Genomic DNA, 20,687 nt, shown 5'->3' with positions numbered 1-20,687 from the left:
GTTTTGTGTATGCATCTCCTATACATCTCCTCTACAGAGCTATGTGTTTCCATGGCAGCAGACTACAAAACCTGTGTAGTCTGATCCTGCATTCACGGGTTTCCATCCACAGGATGCCATTTCACTAGGTGCTTTCCTCGATCACGCCATTCTTGGTATACTCGCTACACCGTTACACGAGCAAACCCCACATGCTGGGCAGTGAAATCCTGGCCCCGACTGCTAGTCTAGCACCGATGACCGCCCCTCTTTGAAGTCACTCAGATCACTGGATTTTCCCATCTATTGTGGATTCACACTGAAGCTGATCCACTGAAAACTTGTCACGTGATTTTATGCCGCACTCCGGGGTCACGGGGATAATTTTCATACAGAGAAGTGCCAATCATGAGAGGACCAGAGGGGATCTAATAAAGGGCTTGGGGTTCTAATAAAGTGGCCATTCAATGTACAATATTAGCCATACTGGTTGTTGCCCAGCTTTCAATTACAATAATACCAAAATTATATATATATTTTTAGGTTTTTTTCCCCTTTTGCACAATAAAAACCCTTTTTATGGAAAAAATTTTTTGCATTGCTGCATTCAAAGTCATAACGTTTTTTATTTTTCATAGATGAACAAGCTGTAGTTTTAGTTTTTTTGATCACTTTTATTGCATTTTTTGAGAGGCAAAGTGAACAAAAAAGCAAGATAAAAAAATATGTTCAATTTATTGTACAGTTTGTTATGGATGTAATGATACCAATGTGTTTTTATTAAACAGAGGAAAGTGTCTAAAAAAAGGTTGTTTTAGATATGGTTATTTACTTTTTTTAATGTCCCTGTATGAGACTTGTACCTGTGAACCTATGATCACACTGATAATACATTGCAGTACTTCTGTACTGCAATGTATTATCGCTAATTATAGCAAATATAGGCCATGGCAGACCCAGGCGTCATTGTGTAACGTGTGGTTGCCATGGCAACCCATTGGCCCTCCTCGATTACATCCTCTGTGAACACGTTACGTGCTTTAATCAACATTGATCTTGACATGTAAGAGGTTAACATCAAGGATCGGCGTTCACAACCAAATCCCCTGTTGAAGCAAGAGGCCAGGTCTCCACTTCTGAACCCATGCCATTCATAGGCCTTAAGTTTACGTCGATTGGTAAGAACCCCTTCCCAGCCAGGACGTAAACTTATGTCCTGGGGCAGGAGGTGTTAAAGGGATTGTCCAGGACTAGAAAAACATGGCTGCTTTCTTCTAAACGCAGTACCACTTTTGTCCATGGGGGTGTGTCTGGTATTGCAGCTCAGCTCCCATTCACTTCAATCAGCTGAGCTGCAATACCACATACAACCTAATGAACAAAAGGTGGCGCTGTGTTTGGAAGAATGCAGCCTGGATAACCCTTTTAAGCCTTGACCCAGCAGCTGAAGGGTTACAGCTCTTGTCCAGCTCAGCATCAGGTGTCAGCAACTCTAAATCATGTGATGGGAACGCCTTACCCTGAGCTTCAGGTTTGGATGGTGCTCTGGACCTCCTATATGCGTTGAGTATCTCCAACGAAGGTGAAATCTGATCTTAATACAAGAATATCAGATGTAAGATCGGTCTATTGGGCAGATATTTTCTTCATAGATACATTGTAGCAGATGTCAGCTGTATGCAGGGTGCAGTAGATTTTCAGTCAAGTTCTAAAAACAACGAATTATTTCCATTACTCAGCAAGCAGAGATCTTAACAACTGTAAGGAACTGAAAGCGGGGCGGTGATCACACGACCGTATCAGGAGTGCATTTTAGCACTTGTATTACCGATGAGCATCTTGGCTTGACTGCTGCTCCATTGACCCCTATAAAGGCTCACCCACACGGGTACATCGGGGTGCGTAATATGGGGTGCTAAAGGCCCATTGACTTCTACTGGGCCGCTCACGTGTGTGGGAAAAAATGCAGCATTTACTATTTTGGTGTATTTGGCGTGAATATAGGCTATGGGGATGCTACTTATGTATTTACTGCGTATTATGTGTGTGAAAAATACCCATGTAATACGCAGCCCCCATACACCCTGCGTGTGTGCGTGTGAGTGTGCGTGTGCGCAGGCGCGCAGGCTCACTTGGGTTGAGACAGTCGTTTGGAGTTCGGAAGCCAAGATGCACTCGTGATACAATCGTGTGAATGTGGTCTAAACTAGAAAGCTTCAAGCGAACCTGTCTCCTCCGAACACCACCATAAACCAAGTTATGGCGCAGTTTGGAGAGGTGACTGCGAGCCGGAAGGTGTGTGTGTTTTTTTTATTTTTTATTTTTCCTTACACTAGCTTGGCTTTCACACTGTCTGGTCAGGTCTGTGCGTGATATGAAAAGCCTCTTTTCAGGCCGCTGTGCGCATGCTCTCCGATTGACATCCATAGGGGCGCACATGGCCATATGAAAAGGAAAGTGAATTTAAGGCTTAGAGTGACCCTCCAGTCCTGCGACAAAGTTCTGCTCTGGCACTAGAGGGGTAGTTTCATCAGCTGCCGTCATTCCTTGGATTCGCTGGTTCCTGGGCTTTATTTTTGGTCTATGAAGATGGCCACTGCAGACTGATAGTCCAAGGCACTTCACACCGCTCTCCTATTGGCCAGCACTACGTGAGCAGTGTTTAGGGCATCAGTAGTCTAACAGGGGTCCCCAACTCCAGTGCTCAGGGACCCCCAACAGGTCATGTTTTCAGGATCTCCTATAGTAAGAACACCTGTGGCAATGTCTGAGGCACCGACAATAATTACATCACCTGTGCAACACTGAGGAAATCCTGACAACATGACCTGTTGGCGGTCCCTGAGGACTGGAGTTGGGGAACACTGGTCTAACACATTACCAGTGCACAGTTTGTATTAGGGTGCGTTAACACAGGCGAAACAACTCCCAACAATGCAACCCTTTATTTGCAATGGGCTGTAGTTATGCGGGCAATTTTTCTCTCTCAGAACGATGTGAGACGAAAAAAAATCGCAGCATGTTCTGTTTTCATGAGTCTCACATGACTACAGAACATGCAGATGTGCGGGATATCGCTCTGATGGGGTGTCTGTGTGCGATGCGAGTTGCACCCGAGAATGTTGGGCACCCGCGTGACTGCACCATTACTGTAGATAGTCGGAGGATTATGATGGCCATCTTGGAAGACCCAAAACAAGATGCGGGAACCAGCGGATCGGAGAGACAACAACGCAGAGGACAAATGACAGGTAATATAATTCCCCTCCCCCAGGGCAGAATTGCTTTTTTTGTGATGTCAGAATCTGTTTTAATTTCTCACCAATTTTGTGACCATTACAGCTGAGGGATTGTTACAGCTGGATCCGACTTTGATACATATTACCTGCACTGATACATTGTAACATCCCAGACCCCACACTGATACATGTTACCTGCACTGATACATTGTAACATCCCGGACTCCACACTGATACATGTTACCTGCACTAATACATTGTAACATCATGGACTCCACACTGATACATGTTACCTGCACTGATACATTGTAACATTCCGGACTCCACACTGATACATGTTACCTGCACTGATACATTGTAACATCCCGGACTCCACACTGATACATGTTACCTGCACTGATACATTGTAACATCCCAGACTCCACACTGATACGTGTTACCTGCACTGATACATTGTAACATCCTGGACTCCACACTGATACATGTTACATGCACTGATACATTGTAACATCCCGGACTCCACACTGATACATGTTACCTGCACTGATACATTGTAACATCCCGGACTCCACACTGATACGTGTTACCTGCACTGATACATTGTAACATCCCGGACTCCACACTGATACATGTTACCTGCACTAATACATTGTAACATCATGGACTCCACACTGATACATGTTACCTGCACTGATACATTGTAACATCCCGGACTCCACACTGATACATGTTACCTGCACTGATACATTGTAACATCCCGGACTCCACACTGATACGTGTTACCTGCACTGATACATTGTAACATCCCGGACTCCACACTGATACGTGTTACCTGCACTGATACATTGTAACATCCTGGACTCCACACTGATACATGTTACATGCACTGATACATTGTAACATCCCGGACTCCACACTGATACATGTTACCTGCACTGATACGTTGTAACGTCCCGGACTCCACACTGATACGTGTTACCTGCACTGATACGTTGTAACGTCCCGGACTCCACGCCGATACAGGTTACCTGCACTGATACATTGTAACATCATGGACTCCACACTGATACATGTTACCTGCACTGATACATTGTAACATCCCAGACTCCACACTGATACATTGTAACATCCCGGACTCCACACTGATACGTGTTACCTGCACTGATACATTGTAACATTCCAGACTCCACAGTGATACATGTTACATGCACTGATACATTGTAACATCCCGGACTCCACACTGATACATGTTACCTGCACTGATACGTTGTAACGTCCCGGACTCCACACTGATACGTGTTACCTGCACTGATACGTTGTAACGTCCCGGACTCCACGCCGATACAGGTTACCTGCACTGATACATTGTAACATCCCGGACTCCACGCCGATGCGCGTTACCTGCACTGATACGTTGTAACGTCCCGGACTCCACGCCGATGCGCGTTACCTGCACTGATACGTTGTAACGTCCCGGACTCCACGCCGATGCGCGTTACCTGCACTGATACGTTGTAACGTCCCGGACTCCACGCCGATGCGCGTTACCTGCACTGACCGCGGCCGTCTGCATAGGAATGCGTATTGTAATGCACTCCTATGCAGGCTTTGAGCGGCGGAAATCCCGCTGCGGGATTTCCGCCCGCGTGCAGGCGGCCTAAGGGAGATGAAACAATACCTCCAGAGTGCCACCTATTGAAAGGTAGCATTCCCTAAAGTCAATCTTAGACTCTTTATACAAGGCTTGTAACAATTGCCAGGAATTGAAAGCAAAGTCAGAGCCCATGCACAGACAGCTGTTTCTGGGTATGAAATTCTCTACCAGTCTGGTGTGTCACACACCTACATTCCCATTTGAAAAGCTGAAATTGGATCAGCATTCGCCAAACTGTCTTCACTTTACGTGGGTGCTTCCTTTTGAGACTCCCTGTATTATGGAATTGCTATATATACATGGAATGTAACTGCGCTTAGAATGCTACATGAATTATAACTTAACCCTCTATTCCCCAGAGGTGGTAATAATGGCCTTGAGACGCACCTTATCGGATTTCATTGACGTTGATTTAAGCACCCCTGGATATTCAAAGGTTGCGCTGGTTACTCCATCCATGCACACAGCTGTTGATTTGTCACCTCAAAATGCCCCCCAGGACTGGGCAGTACCCGCTGTACCTCTTTCATCACTGAACACCAGTCCTGGTACAGAGCAGCTTCATCCTCCCAACTCGGGTGGAACTAACCTAACTGTGATCAACGGAACCTCGGGCACGACCGCACCGGCATGCAACCCACTCGTGAATGCCAGTCTTAGAACACAAGTTCAAACTGGCTCAGATGTAACTGTGACTTCCCAGTGTCGCCCTCCAGTGGACGCACAAGTAAGAATCATCCAGAACTGTGGCGGAGCTCTTGGTCCTAGGATGACGGGTGGCAGTATCGATGGTGAGTACATGGCAGGGGGCGTATTGGTAACGCTGACTTCTTAATATTAATGGAACAGTCCATAGAAAACGGATACATAGTGTTACACCTGGTGCCTAGAACTTCCGAGACCCCACAGCTAAACTTACAATTGGGCCTTCCAGGCTCCTCCCACCAAAAGATGTATATTGAAAACAGCATATCTATAAGACACATTTTAGAACATACGTGACAGCTTAGATACAGCAGCTCAGCTGTATTATACATCTAATGCACTCACTATATAATAGATACCGCCTGTACACAATAGTGATTACAGTGCAGTTACCTCCAGTGGTCACTGTTGACATCTAATTGGAGACATTGATCTTTGCGACTCTTCTCTCCCCATTCTGCTGCTACTTCCAATTTCCCTCCCTTTAGTAATGGTGTCCTCTATATCTTTAGTCAGCAGCAGAACCTTTCTAAAGTACCTACAGATGATGGGTAGCGCATTTCTTGACTCCTTCCTTGTTCTCCTGCTCTCCAGACTGAGAGCATTAGACAGAAGGAACAGTCAGACATACTTCACAGATCTACCTGGTGTCCAGCAGTACTGCAAGTTAAAGGGGTTGTCCCGCGGCAGCAAGTGGGTCTATACACTTCTGTATGGCCATATTAATGCACTTTGTAATGTACATTGTGCATTAATTATGAGCCATACAGAAGTTATAAAAAGTTTTATACTTACCTGCTCCGTTGCTGGCGTCCTCGTTCCCATGGAGCCGACTAATTTTCGCCCTCCGATGGCCAAATTAGCCGCGCTTGCGCAGTCCAGGTCTTCTGCTCTCTTCAATGGAGCCGCTCGTGCAGAATGCCGGCTCCGTGTAGCTCCGCCCCGTCACGTGCCGATTCCAGCCAATCAGGAGGCTGGAATCGGCAATGGACCGCACAGAAGAGCTGCGGTCCACGGAGGAAGAGGATCCCGGCGGCCATCTTCACCGGTAAATATAGAAGTCACCGGAGCGCGGGGATTCAGGTAAGCGCTCCGGTAAGCTTTCTTTAGGTCCCTGCATCGGGGTTGTCTCGCGCCGACCGGGGGGGGGGGGGGGGGAATGGGGTTGAAAAAAAAAAAAAACAGTTTCGGCGCAGGACAACCCCTTTAAGGGGATTCAACGAGTCACTGGGTGGGATGAGGGTGGAGCCCCCTGATCCCATGGTCTTCATAGAAGACTACACCCTTCCTGCTATTGTTGGAACACCATTGCCTAGTGCAAGACGTGACGCGAGGATCTCCTGGCGTTGCACTGAATCCCTGTGTTGTGCTCATCCTCAGCCTCTACACAAAGCATAACCCAATTTTTGTTGGATTCTTCCTTGGAAAAAACCCCAAAACTTAAAATCCCCACTTAAAGGGGTTGTTCAGGTCTAAATAATTGATAATCTATCCCCAGGATAGGCCATTAGTGGTTGATCAGCGGGAATCTGCTGCCCTGGATCCTCTGCAAACAGCTGTTATTCAGGTTGCTGTCACGGAGCAGGAAGTTGGCAGCTCCACATACACTGCAGGGACCTGGTTGGTATTGCAAGTGCTGTTCCCATTGAATTCAACGTGATGCGAACCCAGGCCACTGCAGTGTATACAGAGCTGCCAGCTTCCTGCTCCATGACAGCAGGCTAGTTAATAGCTGTCACTCGGAATCCCAAGTTGCAGACCCCGATCACCTGTTGATGACCTACCCTCAGGATCAGTCATCAATTGTTCAGACCCAGAAAAACCCCTTTAATATGTCATCCTCTTCTGTTGTTACAAGCTATATATTCACCATTTCCTAGTTCTATCCCTTATTAGGAAAGCGGATTGACAAACCAATATGGCCGTCATTGTCTTTCAGGACTTCTGGAAAGTGGGGTGACTGAAAATCTCTTTTGGGGCTCCCATGACAACCCTCAAAAAATATAACAGATGTTCTTATATTTCCACAGGTGGGAGGTATCTAGCGCCTCCCTTTGGCCGTGGTCCGGCGTCCGCCACTTTGTTCTACATCGGTAATACAGACTGCAGGTAAGATGACGTCTCCTATTACCTGGCTGGAGGTACTTTAAGGGCTAAATGGCACTGATGTAAATCTTCAGCTATGATTAGAAGTAGACAGCCTCTTCCTCCGCAGGGCGCTCCAGATCAGCTCTGCTGACGCAAAACAAGCTTTCCAGGATTACAGTAAAACCAAATGCTGCTACGGGAGAGTTCCAGACGAAGATTTGATGACTGAAGAGCTGCAGCCATTAAACACTTATAGGGTGAGTGTCTCTCGCTGCTTCTCTCCACAGGGTCAGTTCCAGGGTAATGTGGGTCCTTGGGCGACGCTCTGTGAGCTCCTTTGCAGTGTGTAACGCAGCAGCACATACAGTGATCCTACAACAGTAGATACCAGCTCTATACAAGTACTTTGCAGACCATATAGGTCATTACAGTACTGTTATATCCATTGATCACAGGGGATGTTCTTTCTGGAGTTATTCAGTTCCCCTTTTCTTCTGTATCCGTCCCAGACTGCCATGACGACTTCTGCCAGCCACAACTTGTCTCTGTGGAATTTAACACACAGACATCTTTGGCTCCTTGCTTTTCCATCACCCTCCCTACGATATCTACACCTTTGCACAATTCCCTCTTCTATGGTACCCAAGATACCCTGTTTCCTTAAAAATAAGCCCTAGCATGATTTTTAAATTGTGTCCAGGCAGCTATACATGTAAAAAAGAAATATTTTGGAGCAAAAATTAACAAAGACCCTGTCTTATTTTTAGAGAAACACTGTAATAATGCCACACGTGGTACCCCAAACAGTAGTAATGTCCCCATTTTTGTGACCGCTGTGGGCCACACAGTAACTGCTGCTTTTAGTGACCCCTCACACAGTAAGTGTCCCAACTTAGTGATTGTTAAGTGATGCCGGGCCTGTCTGTTCCTTCTCCTCCATGCTTTTGACTGCAGCTTTTCTGTATTGGGGCATGTTCCCATGTAACAAAAACTGCTTCAGCCATGGCAGCCAATGGAAACATGATCTTGACGATAAGGTCAGCAGGATCGCCGCGACTACTGTCACCTGTGTCTGGGCAGTGTCTCAGCCGGTGGAGGTTTTTCTTATGTGGGAATGCACCCTTAGGGCACAGGTGCTATTAGTCATTTCATGCTTAGCTGCCTTGTCTGTTGGAGTCTCAGGTAGTCTGTAATCCACCTCCTATTTCATCTACAGGTTCAGGATACTTTTTCTGTTCCTTCCCCTATGCTGTTCACTGCAGCTTTTCTCCATCAGGACACTACTATGATCAATGACTTCAACTTGTTTACGTCTTGTTTACACTGGCACTAATTCCTTCCAAATGGAAAAAAAATGTAAATGCCGGACCGAATGGCGCTGGATGGACCCAATCGCCTATAATAGAGACCGTCTAGCACTCCGGTGTTTTCCCAGACAAAATGGGGCAGCCTGCTGCACTAGAGGATCCGCATGGAGCTTTGGTGCAAATGTGCACGAGCCCTAAGCTGCAATTTCTATTGGAGTCTGCAATTCAGGAGCTACTTAAATCTCCCTTCCCCTGCTTTTCACTGCAGCTTTTCTCCATTAGGACACTACTTAGATGAATGACCTCAGTTTGGCTGTATATAGCCTGATTATCTGTTTGTCTTTATTTGCAGTACTCTTTGGAGACTTTTACGGAGTCGCGGTCCTGCGAATGGATAACGGAAAAATATACAGGTTGGTGTGAGATCGTATATAATATAATTAGCCTGGGTACCCGATACAGAATGCGTGCAACACAAAACGTGACAAGTAAGAAAATATATCCGAATGTACACATAAATACGTCGAAGGACACCTATGCTGATGAATGCTATGTTGACCAGAAGGTGTTTTGTCTGCCCGAATAACTACTTTAAATGCATCATGGGCATTCGCTGTAGCTCTGATTTAAAACTACGAACATGGCTGTTATTCTTGTTATTCTGCAATAAGACAATATCTTCCCTAGTGGCTGGAATGTTCTTGCAGCGTTGGTCGGCCTGCTGCTGTTCATCTCCCATAAAGTAGATCTGCAGGAGCTTGTGTTCCACATTTGGTCGTAGTGAACCAACACAATGATAAATCTTCCCTTGGACTTTAAACATTGACCAAAACCCGCCGTTGCTCAATTCCTTTGTCACGCCAACTGATGGCATTTGAAAACATGAGTTGTACTTTCTCATATTTTCTACGAAACGTTAAGATCCGGAAGATGGCCCTGACATAAGTCTCTAGTGGTTTAGAAAGAAATCTAAGCGTTAATAGTAAAACCATTCTGCCACAGCAAGATAGGCCGGCCGTCTCCTGGGGCCCCTTAATAGGCCGGCCGTCTCCTGGGGCATTACAATATGAGCATGGTTTGTTCATTCGGCCAATAGAAAGCTGGGGATGACACTTGGCATTTGCATTGTATGTAAAAGCTTTATTTTTGTATTATGTAGCCACCGGAAGCTAGGGGTGGCGACATAACACAGCCCTGTCAAAAAAAAAGTTAAGCTCCCAGCTTGTGATTGACCGGGGGCGTGTTTCATATTTGAGCGTCTGTGGCAACGGCTTTTTTGCCACCAAGTGTCAGTGGGGAACCGGATGTCAGGGATCAGAGAGGCGGTGGCTGCAACGGAGCCTGTAGCCGCCACGCAGCACTGATGTGGCAGAGAGGTGATCAGGGTATTGGGAGCACAGAGGGGCCCACCGAAATACATCTGACAACCACCAGCCACGCACCACTGAGGCGGTGGAGGGGTGGGCGGGGTACCTGGCGTCCAGGAGCAGAGAGTCGGCGGCCTCAATACAGCAGACAGCTAGCGGCCGCCACGCGGCAGTCAGTTAGCGGGTGGGATGGAGGTCTGAGTTGGCAGGGTGGGTGGCACCCATAACACTGAAGTGCCGCTGGAGCAAGCAGAGCTACAGCGCAAGAGGAGCAGTGAAACAGCGGCTTGGAGCTCCGGGGACACTGAGAGGTGCAGCGTGTGCATTCATTTGTGCCGGCCCTGAAGGCTTAGTATCACGTTCACTCTTCTTAGCCTTACATTATTCATTGTGTAAATGCTGCCATCTTACCGCTGGAGCATGACAGGATTTACAGGTTATAAGGTACGCCTAAGAAAAAAACTAACCCTGATCGTAAGGCTGCAGTGTCGACACAAATGAATGCACATGCTGCTGCTAGCATCCTTGAAGGCTAGGGGTGTGAGAGGGGCGCTCCACCTGTCAAACCCCTAGCTTCCTGGTGGTGTCAAGATACAATAACACCTCTAAAAGCTTCCCCTTCCAAGATTTTCCAAGCTGTTCTTCTCAAAATTGAGTGTCTCTCGGTCTGAAGAATGTCGGGCATGCTTTGCTTTGTCAGTTTCTACAATTCAAGCGGTGGCTTGTCGCTTGCGTTGATTCTCGAGTTGGCTGTTAGTTTGCTCCGGCGCTACAGCTTCTCGAGCGGCTGCTCCTTTAAGTGCGGCTGTTTTGTTTCTGCCCAAACAGGTCCTTTGCTTGTTTGGCATCTTATATCTAAAACACAAAATCGGTTTGTTTGTGTCGTATACAGATGTCCGATTTGAGTAAAATTTGGCATATTTTTTGTTGCCAATAGTAACCAATCATAGCTCAGCTTTCATTTGTTATTCTGCTGAGTTAAAATGAAACCTGTGCTGTGATTGGTTGCTATGTGCACCAAAACCTGTTTTTTTTTTTTAAAGGCCCATTTAGATGCGATTATCGCTCGAGACGTCTTTTGAACGATAATCGTTGGGTCTAAACGAGCAGCCATCCTGCACTGTTCGTGCACAATTCACTTATCCTTGTCTTTCAGCAATCTGAAAGCCAAGGATGAGCCTTATCAGGACTGCACACTGAGTTCTCAGCGGGATACCGCTAATACTATTGTTTCAGCTGGTATCCCGCTCTGAGAACAAGCAGGAGTATGCAGAAGACAAGCAGTGCCGATTGTCTGCTGCATACCCCGCTCGGAGAGCTCGGCTGTATACCAGCTGAGTGCTCCGAGAAGACAACAGCTGTATGCAGAAGATAGCGGTCCCGCTTGTCCTCTGCATACAGCGTTAGACTTCATTTACACACTTCAGATCACTAAAAAAGGAGTAGCAAGCTGATAGTGGGTGTGGCCATGGGTGAGGTAGGTGGAGCTTCGTTGATAAACTACAGAATATTCAAAATCTGATTCTGCATGGAAATGACAGATCACTGCTGGTTTTGGCTGTGCGTTTTGGAGTTTGCGTTCGGTTTGTGTTTTTGTTCTTTATCTGTATGCATAAATAACCTGCACTGTATTTACTATAGGCACATTTACACGGGGCCCTTATTGTGCTTGAGCGATAATTCACTCAGTAGTCGTTTGTTTTCAGCTCACCTAAAAATGTTTGTCGGTTTATGATTTATCACCTCGTGTAAGCAGAACTGAGCTGAAAGCAAATGACAAAGCGCCGACTTGGGGGGAGGCGTTCAGCGCGAACTTCCCACAAAACTCTGGCTGCCGATGTTTATTCACGTGCTCATAAATGCGCAGGAATCCTCGAAGGAACACTCGCTGCTACGTTCCTTGGATTGTTTCGCTGCTGCTCTTTTCAGCAGTTCGCTTTGCAGGGCAGACAGTGAACAAATTGGCCAATGACCGTGTGTGAGGAGTATAAAAATGGCGCGTACACGCCCTCCAAGGAGAAGGTAGCATCCCTAGCAGGTGGGTGAACGATAATTCGGCCTGCGTAATTGCTCAAGGACTGTGAAACCGAACTGACCCGCAATCGCCTAGTGTAAAACCCTTCAAACAACCATCGTTTGAACGCTATAACGACTTTTCATGGCGACTATGCGCATAATAATCGCCCCGTGTAAAGGTACTTTAAGTTGCGGATCCCCATTTAAATGAATGCGATACGGATTTGATGCAGAATCGGAACGGATTCCAGGACAAAAGTTCTCCATGTGAACATTCCCTTAGGAAAAGTTCAGATGACGGAATTCACCATGGAGTTTTCAGTGTGAATTCTGCCTTTAAAAACCATGGTTTTCTATGTGAATCTGCACTCAGACTTTGTTCTGTCCGTGGGCAAAGTCCACAGGTGGAATTCCGATGTGGAAAATCGTGTTTCCCGAATTTCTGTGGATTGACACTTTTTTGGGTGGAATTCGCCATGGTAAATTCCCCAATGTGAACGTTTAGACTTTAGTTTGTCATTCTTGGATTGGAGAATCTTCCTTCCCATCGGTACCATAATACCCATCATCCCTCTGTTGCTCCTGCAGGTCAGCATGTGGATGCTCTAGATGTCAGATCGGCGCTGCAGCCCTGGGAGGTCCTGGTCGCTGTGCCTGACATGTTCAAGGATGGGATGCGGAAGATGAAAGTTCCTAATACATCTGCTGTGAAGGTGCGGGGCTGGGGGAGGGGCTGCACAAGGCACCTCCTGGAAGTACTGATCATATTCCGATACTCCGGCATCCAATGGTCCAGAGATTCCTTTAGTATAGAACATACAGAAATCTGGAGACCAAAGAGACAGAAATGGGATCTGACTATTGGGTGCTGGATCTTCATTCAGGACCACTTTAGTAGTTTCTGGACTAGTGAAATGAGGAGCGGCAGCTGAGTAGTCTTGATTAAGGGAGGAGAAATTTAAAAAGTAACATTAGAAAACTATATACTTTTGGTATCACTGAAATTGTACTAACCCAGAGAACAAGGCTCATATGCCACTTTTACTGTATTGCGAACACTAGAAAATAAATTGCATTATTTTCTTTTTCAACAAAAATAGCTTTTGCCTTTTGTCACCATATTCTGAGACGCGTAACTTTTTTTTTCTTTGGACTAGTCTGAGGCCTTTTTTTTTTTTTTTGTGGTGTGAGCTGTACTATTAGCACGATTTTGGGAAAGTTGTATGTCTTTTTGATCCATTTTTAGTAGTGTTTTGTTTTTTGGGTGCTGGGATACATAAAAAGAATAGCAATTCTGGCATCCCTTCGTTTTTTTTTTTTTACAGCTTTCACTGTGGGATAAATATTATATTTTAATAGGTCTGGCTTTTATGTACATGGCGATACCAAATATGTGGGGATCTTTAATGGGGGAAAACTTGGAAAAGATGTGTTTTTTTTTTGTTTTTTTTTGTTTTTTTTTTTATATATAATTTTAAATATTTATCTCTTTAACTGTTAAGTTTATTACATTTTATTTAGTCCCCACAAGGGACTTGAACTTGCAATCATTTGATCACTTGTACTATATACTGTAACACTCCAGTATTACAGTATATAAGGTTTTAATGTTGTCTATGAAGCTCTGCCGTAGGGCTTTGTGTGTGTGTGTGTGTGTATATGTGTGTATATGTGTATATATATATATATATATATATATATATATATATATGTGTGTGTATGTGTATATGTATGTATGTGTATATGTATGTGTGTATATATATATATATATATATATATATATATATATATATATATATATATATATATATATATATATATATATATATATATATATATTTTACACATGCATGCAGTAGGCTCAGAGCTTCCATGCAAGTTCATCAGCACCCTTCGATCGCGCTGCATTGGAGTGCTGGTGGTTTGTTGAAATGGGTTTCCTCCTCCCACTGACTTATTAGATGCACGGTCAATTTTGACCACCTCATCTAAACAGTTAACTGCAGCAAGTAGAACTAACTGCGATTGCAACAGTTACTTATGGAGCAGACTTGGGTCCTAAGCCCACTCCATACACACCACAGGACATTTATGTGTTCTGCGGTCCTGAAGTGGTTAAATGCCAAAGATTAACCCTTGTAACTGCTGATACTTCCTGGACGTCGGGAGCATAACTGGCTGATACAGGAGGAAAAAAGCGGTATAGAAGTAGTAGAGGTCTGGGTATGGATCAGGGTTGGTGTGCACGGTGCACTGCTGTCTATTATATGTTGGGGGTCCAGTCATTTTATGTACAGACCCCATTAATCCAATCCTCGGTTCATTCTCTTCCTTTTCTTGTGTTTCTTTCTTCAGGAGTGCTCACAATGCAGAGGAGTGGGGAAAAGTACCTGTCTGAAGTGCCATGGGACCGGCCGGGTGCGTCCGACCAACCAGCCTCCTAGACCGGAGGAGCTGCACAGTGCTATGCTCATATGCTATGGGGATTGTGGTGACATGGCCCCTTTAAATATGTGACAAGATCCAACTTGTAGTGTATACCAGTTTTCTGCTCCTGTCACATCCAGAGCTGCATCAACCCCTTGGTGACCAGCCCATTTTTTTTTGCCTTAAGGACCAAGCGTTTTTTCATTGTCACATTGCAAGTGCCATAACCTGGTGACCTAGCCGTAGGAGGGCTTGTTTTTGGGGTCAAGCTGTATGTTTTAATGGCCCCACTCTGGGGTACATAATGTGTTGAACTTTTTATTAAATTTTTTTGGGAGGCATTTCTGTATGAAAAAACATCCAGAAATACCTCCATTGTTTTTTGTTTTTACAGCGTTCACCATTCAGTAAAAATACCCTGATAACTTTCTTATCTGATCAGCGCAATTGCTGCCATACCAGGTTTATAGAGATTTTATTTTTACTACTTTGCACTATAAAAATGCGTTTTTAAAGAACTGACTCTACTTTGCCACATTCTAAAACCCAAAACATTATTATTTTCTGGCAGCAGAGCTCTGTGAGGGCTTGTTTTTTTTTTTGGGGGGGGGGGGGGGGAAGAGTTGTAGTTTTTATTGGCACCATTTTGGAGTACATGTGACTTCTGGATAGCTTTTTGAGAGACGAACAAAAGAAAAACGAGCAATTCTGGCATTTATTTATTTTTTAAATTATTTGTCGTTCACCATATAACGCTTATTTACACTAGAAAACAGGACAAAATAGTGCAGCTGTAGGGTGATAGGAGCCCCCTCTACTTGGCATCTACTTAGATGCTGCAGTTGCAATTGACTGGTATGTAATGGGTTAAACTACCATGATCTGAGGTTTCTCCTGGCAGTCGGAGCAGGAACCTGGCTGTCAGTAGCCAGCCAATCCACCACCTTAAAAAGATATATGACAGGTTTAAAGGGTACTGGTGCATTATGTCTCCACCGGAACTATGGGTGGTGATATGGGTTGACCAGACTCAGTGTCAGGGAATGGGCAGGTCACACGCCCAGCTGTGGACTAGCTGCCACGTTGCAGTAGTACACATGTAGCCTTCACCACTATTCGTGGGGGCCAGGCGGTAGGGTTGAGGAGTTGCTGGAAGAGCTGGGCGGCCAGCAGCAGTAGCGGGAGCAATTTCAGTGTAGGCTCCGCTTCCAGCGGCATGTGTTCCTGGTCGGCGGGAGCGGGGGTTGCTGCAGGAGTTGGCCAGCAACAGTAGCAGTTGGAGCTTCAGTGCTGGAGCCGCTTTCAGCAACATGTGTTCGTGGGGGACTGGAGGATGAGGCAGGAGGCCAAGCTCAGGAGGGCATGTCTGCAGCAACCAATCAGCCGCTGGTGGCATTTCCTTATATTCAGGACTGCCAAACCATGTCTCCACCCATTACTCTGGTGGAGACATGACATCAGTACTGGTTTAAAGCCCATTAGTGAGGTCAGTAAAAGGGCATATAAGCCATCACTAAGGGATTAAGAATGTTACTAGATGGTACAGGGCAACTATTAGCCCTCTGCTGACATGCACCTCTCCTACGAGGCAGAACAATGACCATTCTGGAGTTTGCAGTGCTCAAGTTACTGTACAGTGCTTGTATAGAAGTGCATGATGTGAACAGACCTTGAATCAACAGGGGCCGCAGCAAGATCCTGCAGCGCTGGATGCGTCTGAGTAGCGTTCTATACACTGATGTCCCTGTTCCTCTTCTTGCTGCAGATTCCGTGCATGTGGTGTAATGGGACTGGGAGACGGATGGAGATGTGCCAGCAGTGCTATGGGCACGGGACTGAGAGGTAACTAATAGAATAATCCTAATATCTTGTTGCACTACATCTCCCAGCAAACGGCTGTCAGGGCATGCTAGGAGTTGTAGTCTGATCCCAATTGGAGGGTTACAGGCTTTAGAGCGCTCCCCCTTCTCAAACGACATCTGATCTACTGTTTTCCACCCTGCAGCTGTAGGATCTGTAATAACGCCAACTCTCAGAACTGCAGTATTTGTGACGGGCAGGGGCAAGTCCTTACCTACATGGAGCTGACCGTTACCTGGTGAGAAGCTGATAACAGAGAAGTCATAGCTGCACTTTTATAGCTGTTCGATGTGAATATAGTTTAATGGTTGTCATTAGAATTTCTACATATTTTGTTTGTTTTCCCACTGGTTTTCAATATCTCTGCTTGCTGGGATGGGAACATTTTGGAGGTGCTGGTCTCAAGCTAGATGGCTCCCTGTATGGAATTTCTTTGGCGCCCCCTTTATAAGAAATTTTTTTTTATTGCACTGATGGGCAGCCTGCCTGTATTCAGCTTGCATAGAAAGCAGCAAGATAAAAGGATACCCACAGCAGAACAACTCGGCAACTAAATCCTGTACCAGAGCCGAGCTCGGCATGTGGGTGCCGCCCCCGAGGTACAGGAACTGAACGGACATCATTATAGTCAGTAGGGTCCGTTCGGCTCAGTTTTGGAATCCCTAGCGCTGATGTGAATAGAGATAAGGCTGTCTGTCCACGGGTGATAGTTCATAGTGTGATCCACCGCGATAAATCGCATGCGGATCATGCTTGAAACACTTTCCATAGGATAACTAGGGAAAGCGCAGCCCAATGTACACGAACGGGAAATCCATCAAGATTTTCCGCTCATGTTTAAAAATCGCGGCATGCTGCGATTTTTCCACAATTAACCTATCATAATGATAGGTTAATTGCGGTGACTCTAAATGATCTCCTGCGGCGGAAATCCACTTGTGATAATCCGCGCTGCCCATGGACAGGCGACCTAAGACGGCTAGCAGAGATCTTGAATATGGAAGAGTATTGAAACACTATATTTGGCTGCACGATTCGTTATCTGGCAATTGCTCTATTTACATACAAATTTTGCACGTTCCACAAGTACTTTCCTCTATGAAGTGCCACCCAGTGTACGAGGCTCCTGAATGGCTAATCTGCCCCATGTGACTGCGTAAATTGCAATGAGCCCATGAGGGCTCCTTCACACTGCCGATGATGATTTTGCCGCAACTTTTGAGCGTCAGCGAGGCTTTTACTTTCGCTATTTTTGTCAATAGGCATATCTAATAGGCATGGTAAAAATGCATCGCATGAAAATTGCAAGTCTGTGTGTTGCAATGGGATAAAAGAGAGACTCCGCAGGGAAACGCGGGCTGAAAAAAAAAAAATCGCAAAAAAAATAGGGTGGGCAGCGTTTTTTTTGTTTCACATCGCATTAGTGAAAACCTCGCAAATGGGAATGAAACCACTGAAAATCATTGTTTTATCATTTCATAATTCTGCACTTTCACTCTCACATCGCGCGGAATTTGCATATTTTATGGCAAGTGTGAAGGCGGCCTGACTGCGCTGTACGCCTGGCTGCACACCTTCTTTCTGTATTGTTTGTAGTAATGCAATCTGTTATCCCACCCCTAGGGAGAATAACAAATACATATTCATATCGGATCACAACTCTGAATTCTCCTCCGATCTCTTCAGGACGGTGCATGGGGAGAGAGTCTTCACCGAGGAACAGATAGCCGTAAGCTCTCCGAACTGATATATTATAGGGGGGTACAAACATAGTCACATGGGATCAGAGTTCCCAGCAGCACAGAGTATTTCAGGAGAAGAGTGGGCTGCTCTTGTAGGTAGTCCCCGAGGTGCAAGTCCCAGCATTGCTGCATCAGAGATGAGATGCCGCATGGAAATATCCCACAAGAACAGCATAGAGGATAATGATCTGATTTGATGGGGGGTCCGACCACTGGGGTGCCCACTCATCCTAAGCATGGGAGTCCCAAAGGCTTTTGAATGTATTAAGTCCCAGCGCACATGCTCAATTTCCATTCATTTGGGGACAATCAGGAACCCCATTCTCCGGATGGGTGGGGATCCTAGTGGTAGGACCCACATCAATCATCTAGTTTTTCCTCATTCACTTACATTAAAGGGGACATCCATGACAGAATTAACTTCTTTATTACGGATCTCACCTGCAGGTGTCTCCACTGGCAGATTTCCCAGACTCCTCCATTACTTGGGCTTCCCAGAATGCTCTGGAGCAGCACCGCATTCAGTTCTCCAACTCATGTCGAGTTATAAGACAGGTATTTGCCACTTGCTGGAAGTTTTGGGGGGAGGGCGTCACAATTTAAAAAGAGCTCAGAGAAATAATATCTACATACATGGTTAGTATTTGATGCAGTGGAGAACTACAAATCCCAACTTAGGCTGCCTGCACATGTGCCGATCCGCGGTAAATACTGTCCATAGCAGTTTCCGTAAGTGGAGGAAAAATTGCAGCATGCTTCATTATTATTTTTTTTTTTTTGTGGACTCCGCATCATTGCCTAGCAATGGCGCGGCCAAAAAAAATTTTTTTTAATCTGCTCTGCACATGTCCGGCGGTGAGCTGCTGGGTCCATCTGCAGTACAGATGAAGAGGAGAAATGACAGATACACGTGGACGCCGCTGCTGTCAGGGTAGGATCCCGCATGTGGAATCCGACTGTGCTGTGTGCAGGCGGCCTTAGCCTAGGTTCAGACAGGGCGGATTTGCCGCAGTTCTGCCGTAGCAGATCCGCCCGCGGCATCTCGGGATTAGCCAGCCATGTGGACGAGGTTTCTCAGAAACCTCGTCCACACGGGACGGCTAATCCGCTGCGGTAAATCCAGTTGAAACTGCGGCTGCGGCCACCGCAGCCGCGGTTTCAAAAGAAGCAGCATGTCTGTTTACTTTCGTTTTTTTTGTTTATGTATGTCACGGCCGCGCTCTTCTCTATGGGAGAGCCGGCCGCAACGGAAAAGCATGCGGCTGGGCCGCTTCAAAGCCGCCGCGGTTTAAGCCCGGCAGAAATCTCGCAGTTTTTGCTGCGGCCAAACCGCGAGATTTCTGACGGGAATCCGCCCTGTGTGAACCCAGCCTTACAGTCAGCTCTGATTTAGTAGTTTCTTAAGCCTTTCTATAGACTCTACCCTTTATTCACAGCTATGTTTCTCTGCCCCCTCCCCCCCCCAAGGAGTCAAATGCATGTCTGGTTGCTGTGCAGTTAGAGTTCTACCTTTTCGGGAGGTAATTTTTACTACTGGGGCCACTACTGGGGGACATTACTACAAAAGGGCCACTAAGATGGAACCCTTACAATCTGGGCGACTACTTGGATTCACTATTACAAGTCTCAATAGTTGAAATATGTGTTGAGTATCTTGTGCATTGGTGTTTTCAATGTCTGTAAAATGACCTTTTTTTTTAATTAAGAGGGAAGGGGGCATTTTGCTCTAGGCAGCATAAAGGCTTGGGGCACCCCTGGTAATAGACCTGTGAGTAACAGACTTTCTCCCTCCCTCCAGAGGCAGAGCGTTGAGTTGCTTCCTCTCACCAAGGTGCGATATGTCTGGAAAGGAGGGCAATTAAACTACTTTGTTTATGGAATCGAAAACAAGGTGTACATGCAGAATTCCCCCCCGAAGTCCTGCTGCATCATCCTGTGACCACTCCACACCCACCACTAAACCAACATCTTCCACAATGGTTTAATGTCTTTTAATTGCATTCCACTGATCAGAGCGCAATCGGATCATGTGCACAAAACTCTGCGCTACTGAGAAGTATAAGAAATAGTAACATAATGTAATTGTTTTCTGTAATAAATAAAATCTATTTATTAAAGCTTGTATTTTGTGTGTGTTTACATCTTGTGATATTCTTCCTGCAGTTTGTGATATGGCCACAGGATGGCAGTGTTGCACTAGTTTTCTGTTGGGCTCTGTTCACATTGTAGTCTGTAGCACTATTTTTGCTGCTGAACCTGACAGACCCCATACAAAGTCAATGGGGCTTGTTAAGATCCCTTTT

The 20,687-nt window shown here is 45.8% G+C and overlaps 1 protein-coding gene across 1 annotated transcript; it reads left to right on the top strand.

Annotated features, from left to right (window-relative positions):
* Positions 1-5,242: 5,242 nt before the first annotated feature.
* Positions 5,243-20,447, top strand: LOC136620270 (protein SSUH2 homolog). The gene is made up of 11 exons (XM_066594972.1): positions 5,243-5,663; positions 7,608-7,686; positions 7,793-7,922; positions 9,325-9,385; positions 12,944-13,068; positions 14,711-14,773; positions 16,548-16,624; positions 16,788-16,880; positions 18,266-18,371; positions 18,832-18,939; positions 20,183-20,447. Exons 1-11 carry the CDS (start codon positions 5,243-5,245, stop codon positions 20,321-20,323), a joined length of 1,404 nt encoding a protein of 467 aa, XP_066451069.1. The 3' UTR covers positions 20,324-20,447.
* Positions 20,448-20,687: the final 240 nt, after the last annotated feature.

Source organism: Eleutherodactylus coqui, chromosome 3 (genome assembly GCF_035609145.1).
Source record: "Eleutherodactylus coqui strain aEleCoq1 chromosome 3, aEleCoq1.hap1, whole genome shotgun sequence".
Classification (NCBI taxonomy): Eukaryota; Metazoa; Chordata; class Amphibia; order Anura; family Eleutherodactylidae; genus Eleutherodactylus; species Eleutherodactylus coqui.
Note: the sequence above shows the minus strand (reverse complement) of the source record. Positions and strands in the feature narration are given on the sequence as shown.